The 21,302-nt window shown below is 56.3% G+C and overlaps 2 protein-coding genes across 11 annotated transcripts in view; one reads left to right on the top strand and one right to left on the bottom strand.

Annotated features, from left to right (window-relative positions):
* Positions 1-4,361, bottom strand: part of CCDC12 (coiled-coil domain containing 12) — a 53,628-nt gene extending 49,267 nt beyond the window's left edge. The window contains exon 1 of the mRNA XM_015065516.3: positions 4,206-4,361. Coding sequence (XP_014921002.1) covers positions 4,206-4,301 — 96 coding nt within the window. The 5' untranslated portion in view covers positions 4,302-4,361. The remainder of the gene's footprint in view (positions 1-4,205) is intronic.
* A 2,402-nt stretch (positions 4,362-6,763) lies between these two features.
* NBEAL2 (neurobeachin like 2) overlaps positions 6,764-21,302 on the top strand; it is a 29,786-nt gene continuing 15,247 nt past the window's right edge. For 2 of the 10 annotated variants that reach the window (XM_053219507.1, XM_053219505.1), the window contains exons 1-12: positions 6,766-7,052; positions 15,110-15,198; positions 15,281-15,409; positions 15,513-15,594; positions 15,685-15,809; positions 16,019-16,101; positions 17,719-17,804; positions 17,901-18,183; positions 18,345-18,451; positions 18,970-19,050; positions 20,455-20,538; positions 20,967-21,065. In XM_053219507.1, the coding sequence (XP_053075482.1) occupies positions 7,002-7,052; positions 15,110-15,198; positions 15,281-15,409; positions 15,513-15,594; positions 15,685-15,809; positions 16,019-16,101; positions 17,719-17,804; positions 17,901-18,183; positions 18,345-18,451; positions 18,970-19,050; positions 20,455-20,538; positions 20,967-21,065 (1,299 nt within the window). In that variant the 5' untranslated portion in view covers positions 6,766-7,001. The other 8 variants (XM_053219501.1, XM_053219498.1, XM_053219506.1 and 5 more) reach the window with 7 other exon arrangements.

Genomic DNA, 21,302 nt, shown 5'->3' with positions numbered 1-21,302 from the left:
ACTCATTCTAGGAGTTCAGCATTACCCTAATTCCAAAGCCAAAAACACTACAAGAAAAACTACAAACTCATATCCCTCATGAACACCGATGCAAAAATCCTCAACAAAATACAGCAAACTGAATCCAACAATGATGAAGGACCAAGGGGAATTTACTTACTCCTGCGATGCAAAAATGGTTCAACATACAAAAACCAATTAATGCAATACAATAATAAGAATGAAGGGAAAAAACTGCATGATCATCTCAACTGATAAAGAAAAGCATTTGACAAAATTCAACTCTCCTTCATGATAAAAACACCCAACAAACTAGGAACAGAAGGAAACTTCCTCAACATGATAAAGGCCATATTTGAAAAACCCACAGTGAATGTCACACTTGACGTTAAAAGACTGAAAGATTTTCCCCTTTGATAAGGAACAAAATAAGGATGACTGCTTTCACAACTTCTAGCCAACATAACACTTAAAGTTCTAGCCAGGGCAATCAGGCAAGAAAAAGAAAAGCCATCCAAACTGGAATAGAAGCAAAACCGTCTCTGTTCACATACGATACATCTTTATATGCAGAAAAGTCTAGAGTCCACGAAAAAAGAGCTGTTAAGATAGCAAACAAATTCAGCAAAGTTCCAGGATGTTGATTTTGTAAATCAACAGACAAATATCAGTTGCATTTCTACATACACTGGCAATGTACAATCTGAACAGGAAATTAAGAAAACAATCCTATTTATAATAGCACCAAAAAGAATAAAATACTTAGGAATAAATTTAACCAAAGAGCTAAAGGGCACTGCTGAAAAAAAATTAAAGACTTAAAATGGAAAGACATCCCATGCTCATGGACTGGAAGACTTAGTATCGCTAGGATGGCAACGCTTCCCAAAATCATCAACAGATTCAGTGCATTCCCTATCAAAATCTCAATGGTGTTTTTTGCACAAACTGAAAAAAATCCATTCTAAAATTCATACGGAATCTCAAGGGATCCCAAAAGCCAAAACAATCCTGAAAGAGAACGAAGTCAGAGGACACACACTTCCTGATTTCAAAACTTACTACAAGCTATAGTAATCAAAACAGTGTGGTACTGGCAAAATGACAGATGTATAAACCAATAAAATAGAACAGAGAGCCCCTAAGTAAGGTTATTCAACAAGGGTGCCAAGGCCACTCAACAGGGAAAGGACAGTCTTTTCAACAATTGATACTGAGAAAGCTGGATATTCACGTGCAAAAGACCGTTATTAGACACTGCATAATACTATACATAAAAATTAACTTGGAATGGATCAAAGACCTAAATGTAAGAACTACTACTATAAAACTCTTAAAAGAAAATAATGGGGGGAAAGCTTTAGGATTTTGGATTTGACAATGGTTCATTTGGTATGAAAAGCAGGATCAACAAAAGAAAACTGGACTTTATCAAAATTAAAAACTCTGTGCATCAAAGGACACTACTGGGAAAGTGAAAAGACAATTTTGGAAATGGGAGAAAATATTTGTGAATCCCAGATCTGATAAAGGGTTAATACGCAGAATATACTAAGAACTTGTACAATTCAACCACAAAAACCAATTAAAAAATGGGCAAAGAACCTGAATTGACATTCTCCAAAAAAGACATACAAGTGGCCAGAGGCACATGAGAAGATGCCCAACGTCACTCATCATTACAGAAATGCAAATCAAAACTACAAAAACTACAATGTGATACCATTTCACGCCCATTAGGATGGCTACAATCAACAAAACAGAACGTAACAAGTGTTGATGAGGATGTGGAAAAATTGAAATCCATGTGCTGCTGGAAATGTAAACTGAGTGGCTGCTATGGAAAATATGGCAGGCAGTTCCTTAAAACATAATCCAAAATTTCCAATTCTGGGTACATACCCAAAAGAACTGAAAAAACAGAAGCACAAACAGATTATTTGTACATTCATTACCCACAACGGCCAAAAGTTAGAAGCAACCCCAAATGAATGGATAAACAAAATGTGGTATGTGTACAAAGTAATATTGAGGTTTAGATAGGAATGAAATTTCACACATGCTACAACACGGATAAACCTTAAAAACATTACGCTGAGTGAAATAAGCTAGTCATAAAAAGTCAAATAGTATATGATTCTACTTATGTAAGATACCTGAAGTAGTCAAATTCATAGAATGGTGGTTGTCAGCGGCTGGGGTGAGAAGGGAATGGGAAGTTATTGTTTAACGGGTACAGAGTTTATATCTGGGATGATTAAAAAGGTCTGGACATCATGGTAGAGTTATACACCGTTAAGAGCATATTTCAAATAGTAAATTTTATGTTATGTGTATTCTACCACAATAAAACATTTTTGAGAAAAAATAGCAATCAGGACATATTTTCAGCCCATTGAGAGAATTCCACTTTTTTTTTTTAGGTTTATTTATTTATTTATTTATTTAGACCATGAGCTGGGGAGGATCAGAGAGAGAGAGAGAATCCCAAGCAGGCTCTGTGCTGTCAGCGCAGAGCCCAACATGGGGCTTGATCCCAAAAATGGTGAGATCATGCTGTGAGCCAAAACCAAGAGTCGGTTGACTGAGCCACCCAGGCACCCTGAGAATCCTTCTTTAAAAGCCAGTGCTCCTGGGCACCTTTTCCATGGCAATGGGCCCTGAAGATGCTACGTTGTCCTTTGTATTCTGACCTCAAGACCAGCCCCAATAATGTGGGCCCTAAATACAACCCAGCAGCACAGACTGGCTACCCACTGAGAGGCTGAGGCTTGAGCTTCCCTAGGTCAGGCAGTTTTTGAGCACAGCGATCTGACACGGCCGACAAGTTGCCAACAAAAGCAGAAGCCAATCTGGCTAGTTTTCACTCTCTATTACTTCCCCTTGTACTTTCCCTCAGGATACCAGACCGCCCTGTAGAAAGGAAACAGGGGCCAGATTGGCCAGTCTGATTCTTTAAAGTTGGAAAGTTGAGTCCCTGTTTTCCCCCATCCCTCGAAGGTCTAGATATTTACCATCCTTTGTACTTTGTAGAATTGAGAGAGGAGTTTTTGCTCATCCAAGGAGAGCAGAACTGACAACCTCCCCGCTCTGTGGTCTCTAGTGCTCTTTCATACAGATGATCCTGTCAGATCTCAAAATAACCCAGCAAGAATTAATATAGAGGGGTTGCTATCCTCCACTGCAGACATGAAGAAACAGGCTCAAGACGCGGCTCCTGGGTGGCTCAGTCAGTTAAGCATCCAACTCTTTGTTTCAGTTCAGGTCACAATCTCATGGTTTTGTGAGTTAGAGCCCCATATCCAGCTCCACGCTGATAGTGTGGAGCCTGAGATTCTCTCTCTCCCTCTCTCTCTGCCCCTCCCCCTCTCTCTCAAAAATAAATAAACTTAAAAAAAATTAAAAAGAAACAGGATCAAGGAGATGAAGGCATTTGTCCCAAGTCCCACGACCCCAAGTGACAGGGACAGGGTTATGAACTTCGCACAGGTAATGAACTTCAGAGCTCTCCTTCCTCCTGATTACTCAGAAAGATCAAGAAAGTGGAAATGTTATCGGACTATTTTGGTGTCAAACAAAAGCAAAGAAGAGGCTTCCAAGTTTGGCCACTAATAGGACTAGGAGATCCATCCCCAGAGAAGTAGCCTGGGAAGTGTTCCCCCCTTTCCCTGAGGTGCACCATGACCAAGAAATTGGGCTTTTCTTTTTAGACTTTGTACTCATCGACTCCAGCTCAACGCCCAGAGCACAGTCTCGTACTGCCGTGCCCAAGGCGCACTGGTGGGCAGGCGTCTGCCAAATTCAGTGAATTTCACCAGAGATGGAAGGCCGGCTGGGTCGTGGGGAAACGGATGATTCAGGGCGCTCATACGCGAAAAAAAAATCACACCCAATCCAACGAGCATCTCCAACTTAGAAGTTGCCCAGGAGACCCACGCGAGAAACACCAGACAGTAGTGAAGACCGTAGCGCGCTCACCACTGCCCGCCCCACCCCCGCGCATGCGCGACCACAGCATCAGCGCCAAGAGTCCCAGGCAGTTAGCACAGACTTGGTAGGCGGGCTACGACTCCTCGCGCATGCTCCAGACGGGCGCGCATGCGCGTCCTTAGCAGCTGCCTTTTCTTACTCTCCTGTCCTCTCGTCCCTGTTCTGGATCCCAACGCTGACTACCTCATCCACGGCCCTCACTCCGCATTCCTCACCTTGCGCCCGGTTTTTTCCCGTAGGGCTTTCAGCCGTTCCTTTCGCCGCAACGCCTCTTCCTCTAGCCGGCCCACACCAGCCGCAGTAGCGGCCATGTTACCCGCCCGCCTCTTCCCTCGTCCCGCAATGCGCAGGCCCAAGGAGTAGATGAACCTCTGGTGGCCAATCCAGGGACGGGAATGGGAGAACAGGAAGTCTTGAAAGCCAATCAATACCGAGTTGCTATAGGAGGGCCCGCCCTATCTTTCCCCGCGACTCTCTTCGCCTGTTGGGGGAGGGCACGGCAAAGAGAAAGGTTGTAAGGCTCGATTCATTCAATGCCAATCAGTGAGAAAGTAGCAAGTGGAATCAGACCTGAGTGAAGGAGGATAGAGCGCGTCGATCGCTTGGCTTTTGCCTAAGCATGCGCAAACCCCAGCGCGCTCCGTATCGGCCACTTGGAATGCGCTGACCCTCCGTATCCACTTGTCCTGATTCTTCAAGGCCCGAATACCTTCAAAGAAGTCTTCCCTGACTCTCCACTCCCATCCTAGTTTAATAAGAGATCTGCCTCTTCCTTCCTCTGCTGCTATCAAGTGGCTCCTGATGCACTTGTTCATGCGCTTCTGTGTCTACTACTCTCAGGACTCTCCGCTCCTGCGCAGTGGCCATTTCCTCGGCCTCAAGGATGATCCCCTCCCACCTCCAAGCACCCTGAAGCAGCAAAGTACTCAGGGTCAGACTACCCAACCTGGCCCAGTGGGCCCCAGGAACCTCCTGAGCTTAGTTCCTGAGAACTAAGCTGAGAGTTGGTTTGGCCTTGACTACAAGTGGCCAAGAGGTGCACTGCTGCCCAGCAGGAGCCGCCAGGGTCTTTCCTGCATTAACCAGAATGCCCTGACAACCAGGAGACCACTTTGGCTGAAGTCAAGACCCTTTCTTTTTTTTAAAGGTTTATTCATTTTTGAGGGAGAATCTGAGGACAAGCAGGGGCGGGGCTGAGAGAGAGGGAGACACAGAATCCAAAGCAGGCTCCAGCCTCTGAGCTGCCAGTACAGAGCCTGATGCAGGGCTCAAACCCATGAACTGTAAGATCATGACCTGAGCCAAAGTTGGGCACTTAACCGACTGAGCCACACAGGTGCCTCTGAAGTCAAGATCTTCTGATAGGATGTCAAGGTCCCAAAAGCCACACAGAGGCCATGCCCCCCACCCCCACCCCCCACCCTGCCAACACATACCACAACTTGTCTCAGCAAAGCTGTTTCCTGCTTGGGGCCTCCCTTCCCAGGCTGGTAGCAGGTGAATGCCCACTCCTCCCAGTTCCCCTCAAAGGCTCCTGTGCCACAAGACCTCTGTTCAGTCCCTCCAAAACAACCCTTGACCTCACTAGCCTTTTGGTGCCCTGTTCCCCTGCATCAGGAGGGGTGACTTGACAGAACCTCATTCACAGGTAGTGAGTGCTCAGGAAATGTCACCTCAGAGGTAGGATGGACAGAGCAGGAAAAAAAGCCAGAGTGGAAAGGCTGCCTAAGAAGCCAAGAGGACAGAAAAGGATGGGAATGGAGACAGTCTGTCTTCTCTTGGCCACTCAAGGTCTAGGGGACTCCAGACTCCTAGAGTTCCTCTAGCTGATAGTACCTTTCTGAGCCTCACAAACTTCCCAACTCCAACACAGGGCCTGACCCCTGCCCAACACCAGGGGACCCCTCACCTCCAGGGCAAGGTGGTTTGGGGAGGAGAGAGGGGTCCAGTGGTGATGGTGGCAATGGCCCAGCAAAGAGTCAGTCAGGCCTCCATCCCTGTCCACGCTGTCCCTGGCTACCCAAGTGATTCTCATTTGGCTTATCTGGGCCTCAATTTCTCCATCTGTAAAACAGAGGCCTGAGACATCCTCTTGCCTTTAACCTCTTGAGATTAAAGAAAACAAAAGATGTGATGCCAAGTACTGAGCCCTGGAGTGGAGGATGCCTCCACTGGAATATCTAGGAGGATCCTTTGAAGAGGGGATCCGTGAGGACTGCCTAAATCTTCCAGGGATCTGCCTGACAGGTGGAGGGCACTGCTTCTCCGGAGGTATTTTGGGAATGCCCTGCTGCTTGCGCTCTGATTTCCCCCATCCTGCTCCATAAACAGTAGAAGCAAAAACATTGCATATTTGGTCTCCCCCATGAAAGTGCTTAGAACAGCACCAGGCACGTGGTAAACTCCACAAGTGTCATCGTGGCTGTTGTTACCATTATTTGTTGACGGAATCTGGCCATCTGAACGCATCCCGCAGTCCCCCCCCCCCCCCCCCCCCCCCCCCCCCCCCGCCAGACCCTGTTCCTCGCACAAAAGGTGGCAATTCCAGCTAAGCGGGCTGCTCCGGGGGTGGATCTAGACTAAGGGCGAGTCTGGAAAACCTGACCCCGGCCCTCGTCAGGGAGACTCAGATTGGCCCTTTTCAAGGCACTGTTAGGGGATGGCTGCGGCTGCGAGCTGGGCTGCGGGGCGCCCTCCGGGGCCGCCCTGACCTCAAGCTCCTCCTCCCTCCGGGCTCCCCGCCCTTTGCACGGTCCCGGGAGAGGCGGGGCGGCGGTAGCGGCAGCTAAGTGCAGGAAGCCGGGCGGCGGCCGGCCGCGAGGAGGAGGAGCGTGCAGACTTAGGTGGCTCGGCGCGGCGGGGGCCAGTACTACTTCCCCGAGTAGTACCGCGCCGCTCCGCCCCGGAGTGACGCCCTCCGCCCATGGGCCTGGCCGAGGGCAACCGGCGGGCGGCGCGGAGGAGGCGGCAGCGGCAGGTGGCGCGCAGCAGGGCCGGAGCCGGGCCGGGCCATGGCCGCCTCGGAGCGGCTGTACGAGCTGTGGCTGCTCTACTATGCTCAGGTGAGCCCGCCCCACGCCGTCCCGCTGTGCCCCCAGCTCCGCGAGCCCCGCGCCTGCTGCACCTGCGCCCCGCGTCCCTGGGGCCGTGTAGATGAGCGCGCGCCAGGAGGACTTGGGCTCCGCACACACGTGTGCGCCGCCCCCGGCCCGCCGGTGCCTCCGGCACTTATACCTGGGGGATGACCCTCGCGGGCGTGCACCTCAACAGAGCCTCTGGGTTGGGTACCGCGCAGCCTCGGTCGTGCCTGATGAGGAGAGGGACCCGGATACAGACGGCTGGACACTTCCCCCCTTTTACAGATGGTGAAACTGAGGCCCGGAAAATAAACGAGCGACTGGGAGGGTTGGGAGAGGCAGGAAGCCTTAGTTTGCATTTGGGCTTGCCCCTCCTGTGGGCGAGGCCCCATTGGGTGGTCGTGGTCAATGGGTCGGAGTGGACTCTGGGTGCCAGCAGACAAGGTGGAAAGGTAGGGTCCTGCTTTGATCTGATTTGAGTCAACTCAGACTGCTCCCCACCAGGGCACCAGCAGTGATGAGCTCCTCCCTGACCCTGACTGAGGAGGCCCCTACCTCCTGGGGGTCCAGCCAGAAGGAAAGATTTGCCTTGGATGCAGAAGGAGGGGGTAAGGGAGGTGAGCTAGGAGGGATGTTTGAAAGGGATGGAGGGAAGCCCTCCCCTCCTGAGTTCCCTGTCCTGTCTCAGAGACTACCTCAAGTGGCCTCTGAAGGTGAAGGGAGTGACTCTGACCCAGGTGTCCTGTCAGAGCTGAAAATCTGGTGTCCCCCAAACTCTGTGTCTCACACACATAGGCTCCCACTTTCCTTCTGCTTTCACAGCAGGGAGGGATTCCAGGGTAATGTCCCCCTCCTCTTCACCTAGCATCAGCCTCCCTCCCTACACCTGCCTGGCATCATGCTGCTGGCTCAGGTGTGCCCTGGGCACAATGGGCTATTGTGTGCCCCTGATCTCGTCACTAGGGGGAAGTTCATGACCAGATCAGCTGGCCCTCTGTGAAGAGGCTGGCTGACTGTCTCCTAGGACTGCAGGCTGGATCTGGGGGGCCCTAGGGACCTAGAATACAGGCCATAAGTGCCACAGTTTATTGAGTCCCCTTAGGTGGTGAGAGGTCCAGGCCCCTAGCAGGAGGCAGCGTGTGTGACCCAGGGCAAGCTCTTTACACCTCTGAGTCTCTATCTGTAAATTTGGCACACCCTTGATCTCAGGGTAGCTTAGACTCTGCAGAGAGGTAGCCAGTATGGCTTGTCTGAACCAGAGAAAGTTCCTGCTTCCTTGGGTTCCCTTATCCAGGCCTCTCTGTTGACATCTCCAAGGGTTGGTCTTTGGGAAGGGAAAAGATTCAGAAGGAAATCTGCCCCTGGCCCCCATGCGTCTAATTGCCCGTGTGACTGTGGGCAGGTTCTTGGTCCTCAGTTTCTTCCCCGTGGTGACCAGACGAAGGCGGGGCGGGGGGAGGGGGCACTTGAACCAGATAATGAGTCTGAGGGACATTAATGGTGGGTCTTCAGGTTGCCTTGGTACTGTCTCCCAGGACTGTACCTCCAGCATAGCGTGGTTGCCTACCCTTCTAGTTGAGTTCTGCAAATGGTCAGCCCCCCTATTCCCTCGGGGGGGGGGGGTGGTTAGCACTCATCTGTGCCGAGTCCCCTCTCCCTTCCAGCTCCTCACTTCATCAGGGCAGGTCTGGGGCACAGGCTGGCTGGTTGTCGCCCCAGAAGCCTGGGCAGTCAGGGGGTGGCCTAGGGCCGAGCAAACAAATCCAGGATGTGAGTATGAACCGGAAGCTTCGGCCAACCTCCCAGTGCTGCCTTCCTGCCCACATGGTCCTGCTCCTGCTCTCGGAACAAGTCCCCACCCCTCCATGCTGGGCTCCCAGGGAGTGGTGGCTGTGCTACTTTGAGCCCTGCTAGGGACCTATTGTGTGTGTGTGTGTGTGTGTGTGTGTGTGTGTGTGTGTGTGTGTGCGCGCTTGGGGGAGGGGTAAGATAAGGTAAGACTGATAGAGGGTGTTGTGTTAAGAGACCCCTCAGCTGGCCAGCCACCCAGTCAGAAGGTTCTCCCAACAACCGTGCCCCTCCCCTCAGCAGAGAGCTGACATCAGCTGGCAAACCTGTTTTCCCAGTTGTGGGTCTAGGCCCGCCCAGGGGAGCACCCCCCCTTTCTGCCCTTCCTTTCTCCTCACAGACCCCAGGTTCAGACCCGCCCACCCCCCTCCCTCTAGGGGCCACAACTGGGGAAGGAGCACTGCTGAGGGAGGAGTAGCCCTTGGACATCACTCAGTCTGAGCCCCTCGGGGCCCTGGTAGGGAAACCAAGGCAGGGTCATACCAAGGTCATCGGACACATTTGGGGCAGAGTCCGGCAGAGTTCTGACCCAGTCTCTGTCCTGGGAAAGGTCTAGTTCTGTGCGCAGGACTAGTGGGTCCTGCACCCTGGGACAGCACAAGCTGTTTCCTCTGCATGGAGTCTTCTCCTTCCTGTTTGGGGGGGCCTTTGTCTCCTGTCCCCCTGACTGGGATGGACCTCAGATCAGGCAGGTCCCATTTTCACCCTCACTGTGCTTGCTACTTGGCAGTTTCCCCCCACCTCACGTTTCGCAGAGGCTCCGCAGGTGTTAGCTGAGTGGCTGGATGCAGGAGACAGGCCCCACAACAGTGACCTGTCATGCCATCGGAGGCTTAGTTTGGGCCTTGTGGGCAGAGGGGATGGGAGCTCCAGGAGCCAGCACAAGGCAGTGGGAAGCACGAGAGGCCAGTTGTCAGGAGTGAGGGGGTGCCTAGGTGATAGGTGGGGGCTTCCCCAGGGAGGGCTAGCAAGAGGGTGAGGACAGGAGGACTGGGAACAGCACCCAGCAGGCTGGCAGTTGGGCAGCATGTAAAAGTCATGCAAAATAACACGCACACGAGCAGCCCCTCTTTGGGCGGAGCAGTAGTGTTGCTCAACAGCCCCCCAGTGAAAGGGAGTGCTGGGGGGCATGGCATCTGGGGGCGCTCAGGGCTGCCAGGGTCAGGACAGGTCAGACATTCAGGTTACAGGTGGGGAGCCCAGGCTGAACTCTCCAGTTATGCCTTTGAGGACTCGGGGTTCCAGGGAGGTCAGGTTGGAGCTGGAGGTGAGGTTGCTCTGTTCACCCCTCACTGGTCCTTAACCTGACTACTGACCTCCACTGCTTCATGGAAACCTGGTCAGGCCCTCTGCTTCCTCTGGGACTTTAGCTGGATCATATGCCTCCCCGTGCCTCAGTTTACCCTCTTCAAATGGGGAAAAGCGAGGCAGAATAGCCTCCTTAGTGCTTATACTTCAGAGGAGCAACCAGGGTTTCCTCTTCCCTGCCTTTATTCCTAAGGCATCTGACGGGGCAGGACTGAGGTGATGGGGAGAGTAGCACAGAGCCCAGGCGTGGGGGGAGGGGCTGGTAATCCCTGGAGTTGTCATGGCAACTGGGGAGCTGATGTGGAAGTGTGGGGTCCCCATGGAAACAAAGTCGGTTACTATGGGGACCCTGGAAGGAAATTCTTGGTTTCCATAGTGATAGGACAAGGGGAAGGTTAAGCCCTAGGGGGCATTATGGAGACCAAAAGGTCCACCCCTTTCAAGACCCCATCCTCAGGTAAGGGGGAGAGCCTGGTCCAGCCACCCGGGGAACTTGTAGCACTGTGCCTCAGTTGCCATTGCCTCTGGCAAAGTCCCCATCTTCCTGCTTCATTCTTTGACCTGAGGTCCTCCAAGTCTGACCTCCAGGCCCCATGGTGTAGCCAGAAGCCACCTTCGGCTTGACGTTGCCATCACTCTCCTGATGCTGAGCGGGAAGACCCCCAGGCCTGAAACAGTTTATCCTGACCAGACCCCACCCCGTCCCATTTCTGCTTGCCTGTCCCTGGAAATGGGGTGCTCACTACCACCCAGGCAAATCTGACCAGGAGCGGTCACCCACTGTGGAGCTACAATCCTCTCTCCTTACCCTGTTCCTGGCTCTAACCTGGGGGCCACCAACAGACTCCCATTCTACCCACCTGGGACAGCCACCCGTGAGACCTTGGCTCTGCTAGTGAGCCAAGGTCCGCCACTTGTTAGTCACTCACCGAGGTGTGTGGGGAGAACGTTAGTGCTGCTCTAGCGTGCCAAGGGCTTGGGAAGGCAGAGCCCCTGGATTTGGGGATGGAGCTCCCCGCTCGCTTTACCTGGTGCTGGTGGGTGTGGCTAGCGAGCCTTTTGGGGCAGCTGAAGCGTAAAGAGATTAATGTTGAGTAACAGCCTACTAAATGTGAGAACCGGGGCTGGACTCCAGAACCCGTGCCCTCAGCCCCTGACTGGCAGCCCCAGCCCCTGAATCACCAGACAGGGCTGGGTCTTGAAAAAGATGCTGGCTCTGGGGAGCATTCAGGCAGAGGAGGCATGGAGGGCAAAGCTGTTACAGACCCGTGGGCGTGGGGACAGAGAGTCATGCCTTGGGGCTGGGCCATCCAGGGGGTACGGGGTGCTGTGACATGGGAGGAGGCCGTGGACTTGCCTAAACCTCGTGCTGGGTGGGTGACTGGCTGATCAGACAGTGGCGGCCACTCGTGCGTACCTGAGGCACACTGGACGCCAGACGCTGGTTAAGGAATTTTTGCGTATTGCGCCACTGTAAACTCCAAGAGAGGTGGTGATGGGGAGAGGGGTTTGAAGCCAGGTCTGGGCCCTGAGGTGACACCCAGGGCAAGCCACGGCCGGTGTTGGGCTTGGGGCAGGGCAAGCAGGTCAAAGGGCAGCGCGGTGTCAAGCAGCTTGGTCGTCCCTGTCCCCTGGCAGACAGCCCCACCCACCCATCCACGCCAAAGCTGCCTGCCCTCAGCCCTCCTGGGTTACCTCAGAGTTCTGGGGAAGTGGTAGTTCAGTGCCCACCCAGGGACTATTTGGGCCCAAATAGCCCTTGGGGTCTCCCCACCCCTAGTACTGAGTGTCCTCAGGGCTGGCCGGGCATAGACTGGGGCTCCTGCAGACGTGGTCGTGAGTCCCCCTCATCTGTCCCGGGTCCACTGACCTCCCCCTCCCCGCAGCTTGCTCGCCTGCAGCAGAGCCTCATTACCACTTACACATGAGCCCCAGGGCCTGAGGAGGAGTGTGGGTGCTCGTGGGAGAGGTGGGGTTGGGCCCTGGCCCCTTCAAGTTAGGGACTGGACTGGCCCTGCCCAGCATTCCTGCTCTGAGCTGGGAAGGGAGGGAGGAGCCAGTGGAGGCAGAGTGTGGGAAGCCCAGGCACCACAGCCACCTCTTCCAGCTCTTGGAGCCCTTGGCATTCAACACTGCCACCGTGACTGTGAGCCCCGACCCCTGCAGGGACCCCTGTGCCCCCGAGCACCGCAGCCTCATGTCATGGGGCTCAGGTCAGAGGTGAGAGAGGCAGATACTCCTATCCTCCCTAGTCCTAGGCTTTAGAGAGACCCCTTATGCTCCTTCCAGAGCCATGAAGGCTACATTGATTGCCTCAGCCCTGAACCCAGCCCAGCCTGGACCTGCTGGACGGGCCCAAGGGTGTGGTTCTAGGGATGGAAAGCAGGAGTGTGCTGAGTTTGAGGGGCCCACCCAGGTTCTGGGAGGGTCAGTCCAGGTGATGGCCACGAAGAGGGTGGCAGGTTTCTGCTTAAGTACCAAAAGCCCAGGTCACAGATGGCAGCGGGGCATGGGGTGGATAGAGGCCTGGACTGGAGGATGTGGTGCAGAGCGGACGGAGAGCCTGGAGAAGCAGGTGTGATTGGACTGGGGGCCTGGAATGCCAGGCTCAGTTGAGCCCTTATCCTTAGGTTGGGTGGGCGGGGTGGAGGTGGGGTGGGGTGGGGGAGGGGTGGTGGACACGGTCAAACTTGGGTTTTCAGGGGCTCAGCAGAGCTACAGTGGGCAAAAGGGACTCACATTTTAGGTGAGAGATGTCTGTGGCTTACCTGAGGGTGGTTTGGGGGGTAGAAGAGGAGAGGATGGTGTTGGGCCAGTTTTGAAGGTAGACCGGGATCTGTGGGGTCGCTGAGGCAGGGGCCACATGGTCAGTTTGGATAGGCTGGCCAGCAACCATGAGTGGCCCCGGCCTAAAACAAAGATCTGGCTTTCAACACCCTCAGAAGAGCAGCGGAAGCGGTTCTAGTGGATGAGACATCCTCTCTGGAGCTCCCCTTTTCCCCCAACGCAATGGGAAATGTTCAGAAGAAGTGGTCAAAGAGCCTGGCCTGCTCTGGTGTCTCAGGGTTGGGCATTTTGGTGTCATTGCTGATTGGTGGAGAGAAGGGGTGTGGACAGAGGTAGGGGAGCAGGAAGGCTGCCAGTGGCAGCGGGTGGAGAGGTCACCGAAGGTAACTGACAGAGAAAAAGTCACGGTGGTGTGGGCCTGCACCTTGGTAGTCCCAGCCCTTCTCACAGTTGCCAGGCCTCGGGTCTGTGACAAATGCACAAGTAAGGTGCCCAGCCACAGGGTGAGGGTTTGCTCTGCCTGGGTTTCTTGTGCTCCTGGCCCATTCTGCTGAGGTCTAGCCCTTTCCCTGGGGTCCATTCAGTCCCTACCCTGTGGTCTGGGGTCTGTAGGCAGCAGAAATGAGCCATCCACCCGAGGTAGTTCCAGAAGTCCTTGGGTTGAGGTCCATGGCACCGGGGACGCAGCACCTATGATGTGTCCCTTGCCCCTTCAGCCTTCTCCAGTCCAGTCCCTGCCCTACCCCTCTGCCCCTGGGAAAGAAAGCTGCCTTCTGGGCTCAGCTGGTTTGGGGGTGGAGCTGCAGATGTGGGAGGGAGGACTGGGTAGGAGGAGGAGCTCCAGGCCACCACCCACTCTGTGGCCTGGGAGGGGCATAGCGGTTAGAGCCAACTGGGGCTAGGCTAAGACCTACTCAACTGTGTCCCTGGGGTAGAGACCAGTAGGGCCAGGTGGGAAGTCCAGGACACAGGGAAGGGGGACAGGGCAAAGGTATGACTGAGTCCTCCATAATCCACATTGTTCCCTGGGCCTGAAGTGTTGGATCCGGGTGAGGAAGCTCTGAGTGCCTTGAATGAAGGGCCCCTATAGCATCAGGGATCAGAACCTGTCCCTAGATAGGCCTGCCCTGACTCCCCAAGTCCAGACCTCATGCCAGTAAAACGAGTCCCTGGTCTCCAAGCCCCTCCCAGAGCAGGGTGACCACGCCCCTCTGCACTCCAGGCCCCGCCCCCATTGCTGGGCCAGGTCCCTCGCAGCTTCTCTTGCAGGGCCCTGGGTGCCCCCGGGGGGGGGGGGAGGGGGGCCCCCACATCCCTGCGGTCTGCCGGGAGGAAGCGGCCCCCCTCCCCCACCGTGACTCTGCGCTTCCTGCCCCTGCCGGGGCGGGAGGGGACATTTCCCGTTCACACCAAAGTTTCCCTGGCGGCGCCCAGACTCGGGCTCAGCCGCTGCCCCTCTTGCCCATGGAGCCGGCTTTGGGGCCTGGGGTCCAGGTAACCAGTCAGGGAGGGCGTTAGGTTCCCAGGGCGAGGTAGGGCATTCTGCTTGTACTTGCGGGGAGTGTGCGTGTGCATGGGTCTGCCTGACCCATGGTGTACATGTAGCACCAGAGCCATAGTCAGGGAAGGTCTCCTGGAGGTAGTGGCGGCTGCTGAGCTGAGAGAAGGTGGAAGGCAGAGGCCAGCCCAAGGCTTTGGATCAGGGGTGGCTGGAGGGTGGAAGGCCTTCAGCCCCAGCACCAGTGTGGGCCATGGCCACATCCCAGGACTGTGCACACTTAAGCCCCACCCTCCCCTGCCTATGTCAGGCTTGCCTGAGTCCCAGGAGTTAGGGAGGTGGGAGCAGAGACTGGGGAAAGCAGACAGGGAGCCCGTGAGAGCTGTCAGTATGCGGGGTAGTCCTCTGATGCTGACCTTCCAACTTCCTATCCTCCTCCCCTCCCCGTCCCTCACTGTCTCCACCTGCACTGCTCTGCCTCCGACCCCTGTCTACCCCACGTCTACCTCCATTCGTTGCTGTCTACACCCCCTTGTCCTTCCCATGTGCACTGAACCCTCTCTGTCTCCCACTGCTCTTCCCCCCACTCCTTGGCCTGCAGAAGGACCTGGGCTACCTGCAGCAGTGGCTGAAGGTCTTCGTGGGTGCCTTCGAGAAAAGCATCTCGCTGTTCTCTCTGGAGCCGCGCAGGTGAGGCTGAATCTCCACGGAGGGCAGGGGCGGGGCAGGGAGACGGAGGGGCCTGGTGCCCTAGTGACCCCCCTCCCTGCAGGCCAGAGGAGGCAGGCGCAGAGGTGCCGCTGTTGCCGCTGGACGCACTGCACGTGCTGGCCGAGCAGCTAGACAAGGGGGACCTGGAGCAGGCCCTGCTGCTGCTCAAGCTTTTCATCATTCTCTGCAGGTGAGTCCGTGTTGTTCTCAGCACGGGGAGGTGGGGGGCAGCTTGGAACTGTGGGCCGAGGTGGGGCTGGCCTGTGCCTGTGACCTCTGTGACCTCTCTCCAGGAACCTGGAGAACGTAGAGGCGGGCTGGGGCCAGGTGCTGGTGCCCCGGGTGCTGGCATTGCTGACCTGGTTGACGGCAGAGGTGAGGTGGGCTCTACCCTGGGTGGGGAGGTGGTGGTAGGCGGTAGCCAGGGCCCAGCTAACCCCCTCCACCCTGTCCCCATACCTACAGCTGAAAGGAGCCCATGCATCGCAGGAGGACCGTGGGCCGCAGCTGGAGAACGTGGCCCTGCATGCCCTTCTCCTCTGCGAGGGCCTCTTTGACCCTTACCAGACCTGGCGGCGCCAGCATAGTGGGTGAGAGCCAGCCCACCGCAGAGGGGGCTCTACCCTCTAGCCACCCCTGATCCCCAGAGAAGGCTGGGGAGAGAATGGGGGGAACCGCTTTGGCCAAGGTGTGGAGGTGGGAGGGGGCACGGGTGTAGGCTGGTGAAGGAGGATGGCCAAAGAGGGGTGGGGTGCCTGGCCTCACCCGGGCCCCTGCCCATCCCCCCCCCCACCCCCAGGGAAGTCATCACTTCCAAGGAGAAGAGCAAATACAAGTTCCCTCCAGCTGCTTTGCCCAGTGAATTCAGCGCCTTCTTCAGAGGTCAGGCCCCGCCCCTCCCCCCCCCCCCCCCCGCAAGGCCCCACCTGGCCCCGCCCCCAAACCTGAGCCCCTTCCTGCTGTCCTGCAGTTCCCCATCCCAGAGGCAGGATGGGTTGTGCTTAGTGGTGGCTGCAAACAGGGCTGGGAGCACCACGGGAAACTGAGGGGGCCCCTGGCGCGGGGAGGGGCAAGGAGGACTTCGGGGGCAGAGAGGAGAGAAAGGGCATGTCGGAACAAAATGAGTAATTTCTTTTCTGGGATGGAGTGAAGGCCTCCCATAAGGTGGGGGAGATAAGTTTCCCTTCCCCCTTCCCCCCCACCTCTTGGGTCCCCATAGCCACTTGGACCCCACTCTGATCTGGACCATCTGAAAACTCCCTGGTCCAATCCCTTTGTCCCTGCAGCCTCCACCCCTCTTCTAGGTAACGTCTACACTAAGTGTCTCTACTTCCTGTTCCCTCGGTCCTGGGGTCAGTTCCTCCAGGACCTGTGCCCCCTGGGAGCCCTCTTCTCTTAGGTCCCCTCTTTTCCTCTCATTGGAATAAGAGTGGCCAGGACCTTAGATGGGACAGGGCAAGGTGTGCGTGGACAGGGGCAGGCCAGGCTTGGTAAAGTGGTGGCCTGTGGGGACAGAAAGTGTCTAAGTGTCTCTGGGATGTCCCGTGGAGCTGCAGGCCTGGCATCTGGAGCAGGGGCAACAGCCCCAAGAGAGGAGATGCCCCTGGGGAACTCCCTGCCTCCATTGTCCCACAACCTGAATGCACTTCCCAGCACAGACTGGATTTTGTTCCCATTGCCCTAAACCCCTCACTGGTGGCCTGGCACCTCGGGATCAGATCCTGCTCCTCCCACAGCCTCCCTTTCCAGCCCCACTTGCCCTCTGCACCCGGTCTGCTAGTCCTGGAATGCGACTAGTTACCACGTCTTTTCCTACTGTTTCCTTTCCCTGCCCAGGCCACCTGCACTCTCAAATGCCCTGTGTCCAGGGAACTGTCCCACCCCATCCCACGTAAATCTAGTGAGCCCTGCCCTTGCCCCCCCCCCCCCCCCCGCCATACACACCACTCATGTGACCCAGGGCTGGTCCTTTCTGCTCTCGGGGTTTCATTCTGTGGCCTGGCATCCTGTCCAGCTTTGCTGGAGCAGGGCCAGGTGGGCCTCCCACATATGAAGCTGTGAAAGCCCCTAGAAGTCCCCAGCAGGCGCATGGGTGGGGGTGGGGGGGCATCTGTATGGTAGATACAGCAAAGTCCCCAGAGCAGGTCACAGGAAGCTCCAACCGTCAACAGGGTAGAGGGACCAGATTTGTATCTGAGAAACTAAACCCTGGGTTGCCATGGGGAAGTGGGGTGGGGTGTGTGTGTTTACCCTGGGGTCCCCACATTGGGGATTAAGGATCTGGGGAACTGGCCAGGCTCTCCGGGCAGGACCACGTCCCTTCAAGCTCCCCAAAGAAGGGCTGTGTTTTCCCTAGACACCCTGGCACAGAGCCATGGCATCTTAGACCCCCCAAGTACAGAGCCAGGTCTTTTCTCTCAGCCCCAGCCCCCTACCCCCACCCCAGGGCACCTGCAAGCTTGGTGACATTGTCCTGTCCTGCCCACTCACCCTATCCAGAGAGCCTGCAGGATGCAGATGGCTTGCCTCCCGTGCTGCTTTTGCGTCTCGTCCACCTCTTTGGTGCTGTCCTTGCAGGAGGGAAGGTAAGCCAGGAAGAGCCTGTGGACCAGAGGGTGGCCATCTCAGGGTCTCTGCTGGTTGAGCGCCTTGACCATTGCCATCTCTGCCCACACCTGCAGGAGAACGGGCAGATGGCTGTGAGCGCCGGCTCTGTGCAGGGCCTGTTGGGTGTGGTACGGGGCTGGGACCATGGGCCAGCCCAGGACCCCCGCCTAGTGCCCCTGGCACTGGAGGCACTAGTGGGTGCAGTACATGTCCTGCATGCCAGCCGCACACCCCCTCGTGGGCCAGAGCTCCGAACCCTGCTTGAGGGCTACTTCCGCATCCTTAATGCCGACTGGCCGGCGGGCCCAAGCCCAGGCCCTGAAGAGGCCCTCGTCACCCTACGGGTCAGCATGCTCGGTGGGTATGGGCTCCCAGGCTCTTGGGGAGGTGGCTCTAGCAGGGAAAGGTCTAAAGGATGATGGAAGGCAGGACTGGGAAGCATGGGAAGAAGGTTTAAGGCCGAGCGGAGGTGTTGCTGACAAGGGATTGAGCGGGGCTGACCCTAGATCCCTCCACAGATGCCATCCCCATGATGCTGGCATGTGAGGACCGGCCGGTGCTGCAGGCCACCTTCCTCAGCAACAATTGCTTTGAGCACCTTACTCGCCTCATCCAGAATAGCAAGGTGGGCTGGGCCCGGCTGGGGGGGAGGGCCTGGAACCCAGAGGCTGCTGAGCCACTTCTGGGGACTGAGCTGCTGCTGAGCAAACCTGGGCTGGACTTGGCTGGGGCGGGGGGGGGGGGTTGTGGCTGGTGGGATGGCCTAAAGCTCAGGATGGCTCTGCATGCCATAGGAGGGGGATGTCCTGGAAGGACCGGAGCTGCCCTGGCCCCTGGTCCCTCCTTCCCCAGCCCCAAGTCCGAGGGCAGGAAGAGGGCTCAGCTGTTTTAGATACAGTTCCTTCTCCTGCCCACTTATCTGCCCCACCCTCCCCGACTCTGTTCTGAGCAGGGCATGGGCAGCTCAGATTCCCCCATTCTTCTTAGTGCCTGGTGGGGCACTCGGCCTGGGGCACACAGAGCCTTCCCTTGGGGTGGAGCTCTAGCAGCCGCCCCAGGTCCTGCTCTAACCCCACCCCTCCCCCCATCTTCCTCCTCTTCTCCTCTGCCTCCTATATCTTGTGCCTTCCCCCTTCCCCACAGCTGTACCTGCAGGCCCGGGCGCCCCCTGAGGGGGACAGTGACCTGGCTACCCGGTTACTGACCGAGCCCGATGTCCAGAAGGTACCACCTTGGGGCTGACCAGCTCAGGCACTCACCTCCCTGGGTCCCCACCCGCTGTGGCTCCCTCTCTAAGCCTTTCCTGCCTATGCAGGGGGAATGAGCAGACATGTGTAAGGTCTGGTGCGGCCTAGCGACAGGGCTGGGTCCCCCATGCTATCTTGCCCACCTTCCCTATCCTTATCCTAGGGAATGGGCAGGAGTGTTCTGTGCCCTGCCTAGTATTTGTATTGGGAGCTAGAGTTTGGCTTTGCCAAGCTGGAAGGAACCTTCGAAACTCAACCACCTACCCCCATTCCCAGAAGCGGAGACTGAGGCCCAGATACTACTGGATTTGGCTATAGTCACTCACAGAAAAGGAGGTCCCCCACATGGGGCCATTTCTTTCCATGGGTCCTTGTCCCTGCCTTAAGCAGGTTACTGGGAGTCCCTTGTCCCCTTATGATGTGCTGCCTGCCTCACCTTGCATGAGGGCTGTAGGAGGCTGCAAGCTGTCAGTTAGGGGCTCTGTGTGGAGAGCCTTCTCTCTGGTGGTTTAACACCTGGGCCCCAACCTCTAGAGTCTCCCAGCTTTGTCTTTACGAGGCAGCCCCCTGTGGCCATTACACTTGCCTATTTTCTGAGAGCCTGCATATCTATTCATCTACTAAGCAGGCAAGGCAGGTGAGACCCCCGGTTTTCACAGATGAGAAAAAAATTGAGGCCCAGAGAGGGGAAAAAGGTCATGTGAAGTCACTTAGGGAGTCAGGCCCCATGGGGCCCAAATACAGCCTGGCCCCTGTTGACAAATTCTCCAAGCCATGCTGACCCCTCAGTCCTCAGGGGTAGGGCAGGGCGAGTGAGCAGCGCATGCTTCTAGCTGTCAGGTTCAGCCAGGGTGAGCCTCAGTGTCTCCGCCTGGATCTAGGGGCAAGGGGCAGGGTAGGACTCAAAGGTCTCGAAGGTTCTTCCGGTTCTAACATCCTGTGATTGATGGTCCCTAAATTCCCTAACCCCCTGTCAATCATCATGGGTGACGGGGCACTTGCCTGCCTGCACATGTGTGTTTAGCTTGGGTAGGGATGGGTGGGGGCCCGTAAGCCTACCAGACACTGGGGGATAAAGAGTTATGGCGAGAGGGTCCCCTGTTGATGTGTCCCAGTGAGGCACTTCCTGGTCTTGGTTTCTTCCTGGCTTCTTTGTCAAAGTGGGCCTTGCCGAGCTCCTCAGAGGGGGCCCTGGGGTAGGGTGAGGGTCATAACAGTTCAAGCAAGGAGGAGGAGGCCTGGTACCTCTACTCCCAAAGCCTCCAGCCAGCTCAGCTATGTGCCTTGGGGCACCTGCTCCTGGCCCTACACCAGGAGCAGGGGGCTGCCAGCTATGACCCCCTGGCCCCCGCTTCTTCTGACTGATCCTCCCCACCCCAAGGTACTGGACCAGGACACAGATGCCATCGCGGTGCACGTAGTCAGAGTACTTACCTGCATCATGAGCAGCTCCCCCTCAGCCAAGGTGAGGACACGGCGTTCTGGCTGTGGTAGGGGTGGGGGATGGCAGTTAAGCTGACCTCGTGCCCCCAGAACTAGTCTGGTTGGTGGCTGTTAGAGGAAGGGAGCTGGGGAGGTGACCGTCTTGCCCTCTGGGGTGCAGCTCAGCCCATTGGGCAGACATGGTCATCGGTCAGTGCTGGCAGCTGGATATCCTGGGTCAGGGAAGCACTAGGGAGGATACTTGTGGGCTAACCACCATCTAGAGCCTTCTGAGGGGGACCCTTGCCCCCACATCCACCCACAGCCCCTTGCCCTTGCTAGCACTGAGACCCAGAGGCAGAGCCGGCGGGGGAGCCCTGGAAGATGACGCTTCCTCCAGGGTTTCCGTGGGGTGTGTTTGCCCCGGGGCCCACACACATGCTCACTTTTTCCCCACACAACCCTGCACAGGAGGTGTTTAAAGAGCGCATTGGCTACCCTCACCTGCACGAGGTTTTGCAGAGCCAAGGTCCCCCCACCCATCGGCTGCTGCAGGAGCTACTCAACATGGTGAGGGCAGGGGCATTTTGGCGTCAGGGTCCCAGAGGCGGTCAGGACTGAGGGTTTCCCTGGAAGGGGAACTCTCCACCTTGGGGACTGTGTTGGCTGTGGGCAGTACATAGTGTGACCTGTGGCCTGAGCACATGTGTCAGTTGCACTGGGGTGAAGATTCTGGTACGTGTGAGCAAGCCCCAAGATCATCCTGGGAACACGCCATTGGGGCAGGCCAACCCAGACCAAAAGTCA

Source organism: Acinonyx jubatus, chromosome A2 (genome assembly GCF_027475565.1).
Source record: "Acinonyx jubatus isolate Ajub_Pintada_27869175 chromosome A2, VMU_Ajub_asm_v1.0, whole genome shotgun sequence".
Taxonomy (NCBI): Eukaryota; Metazoa; Chordata; class Mammalia; order Carnivora; family Felidae; genus Acinonyx; species Acinonyx jubatus.
The sequence above is the reverse complement of the archived record's forward strand: the minus strand, read 5'-3'. Positions and strand labels throughout refer to the sequence as shown.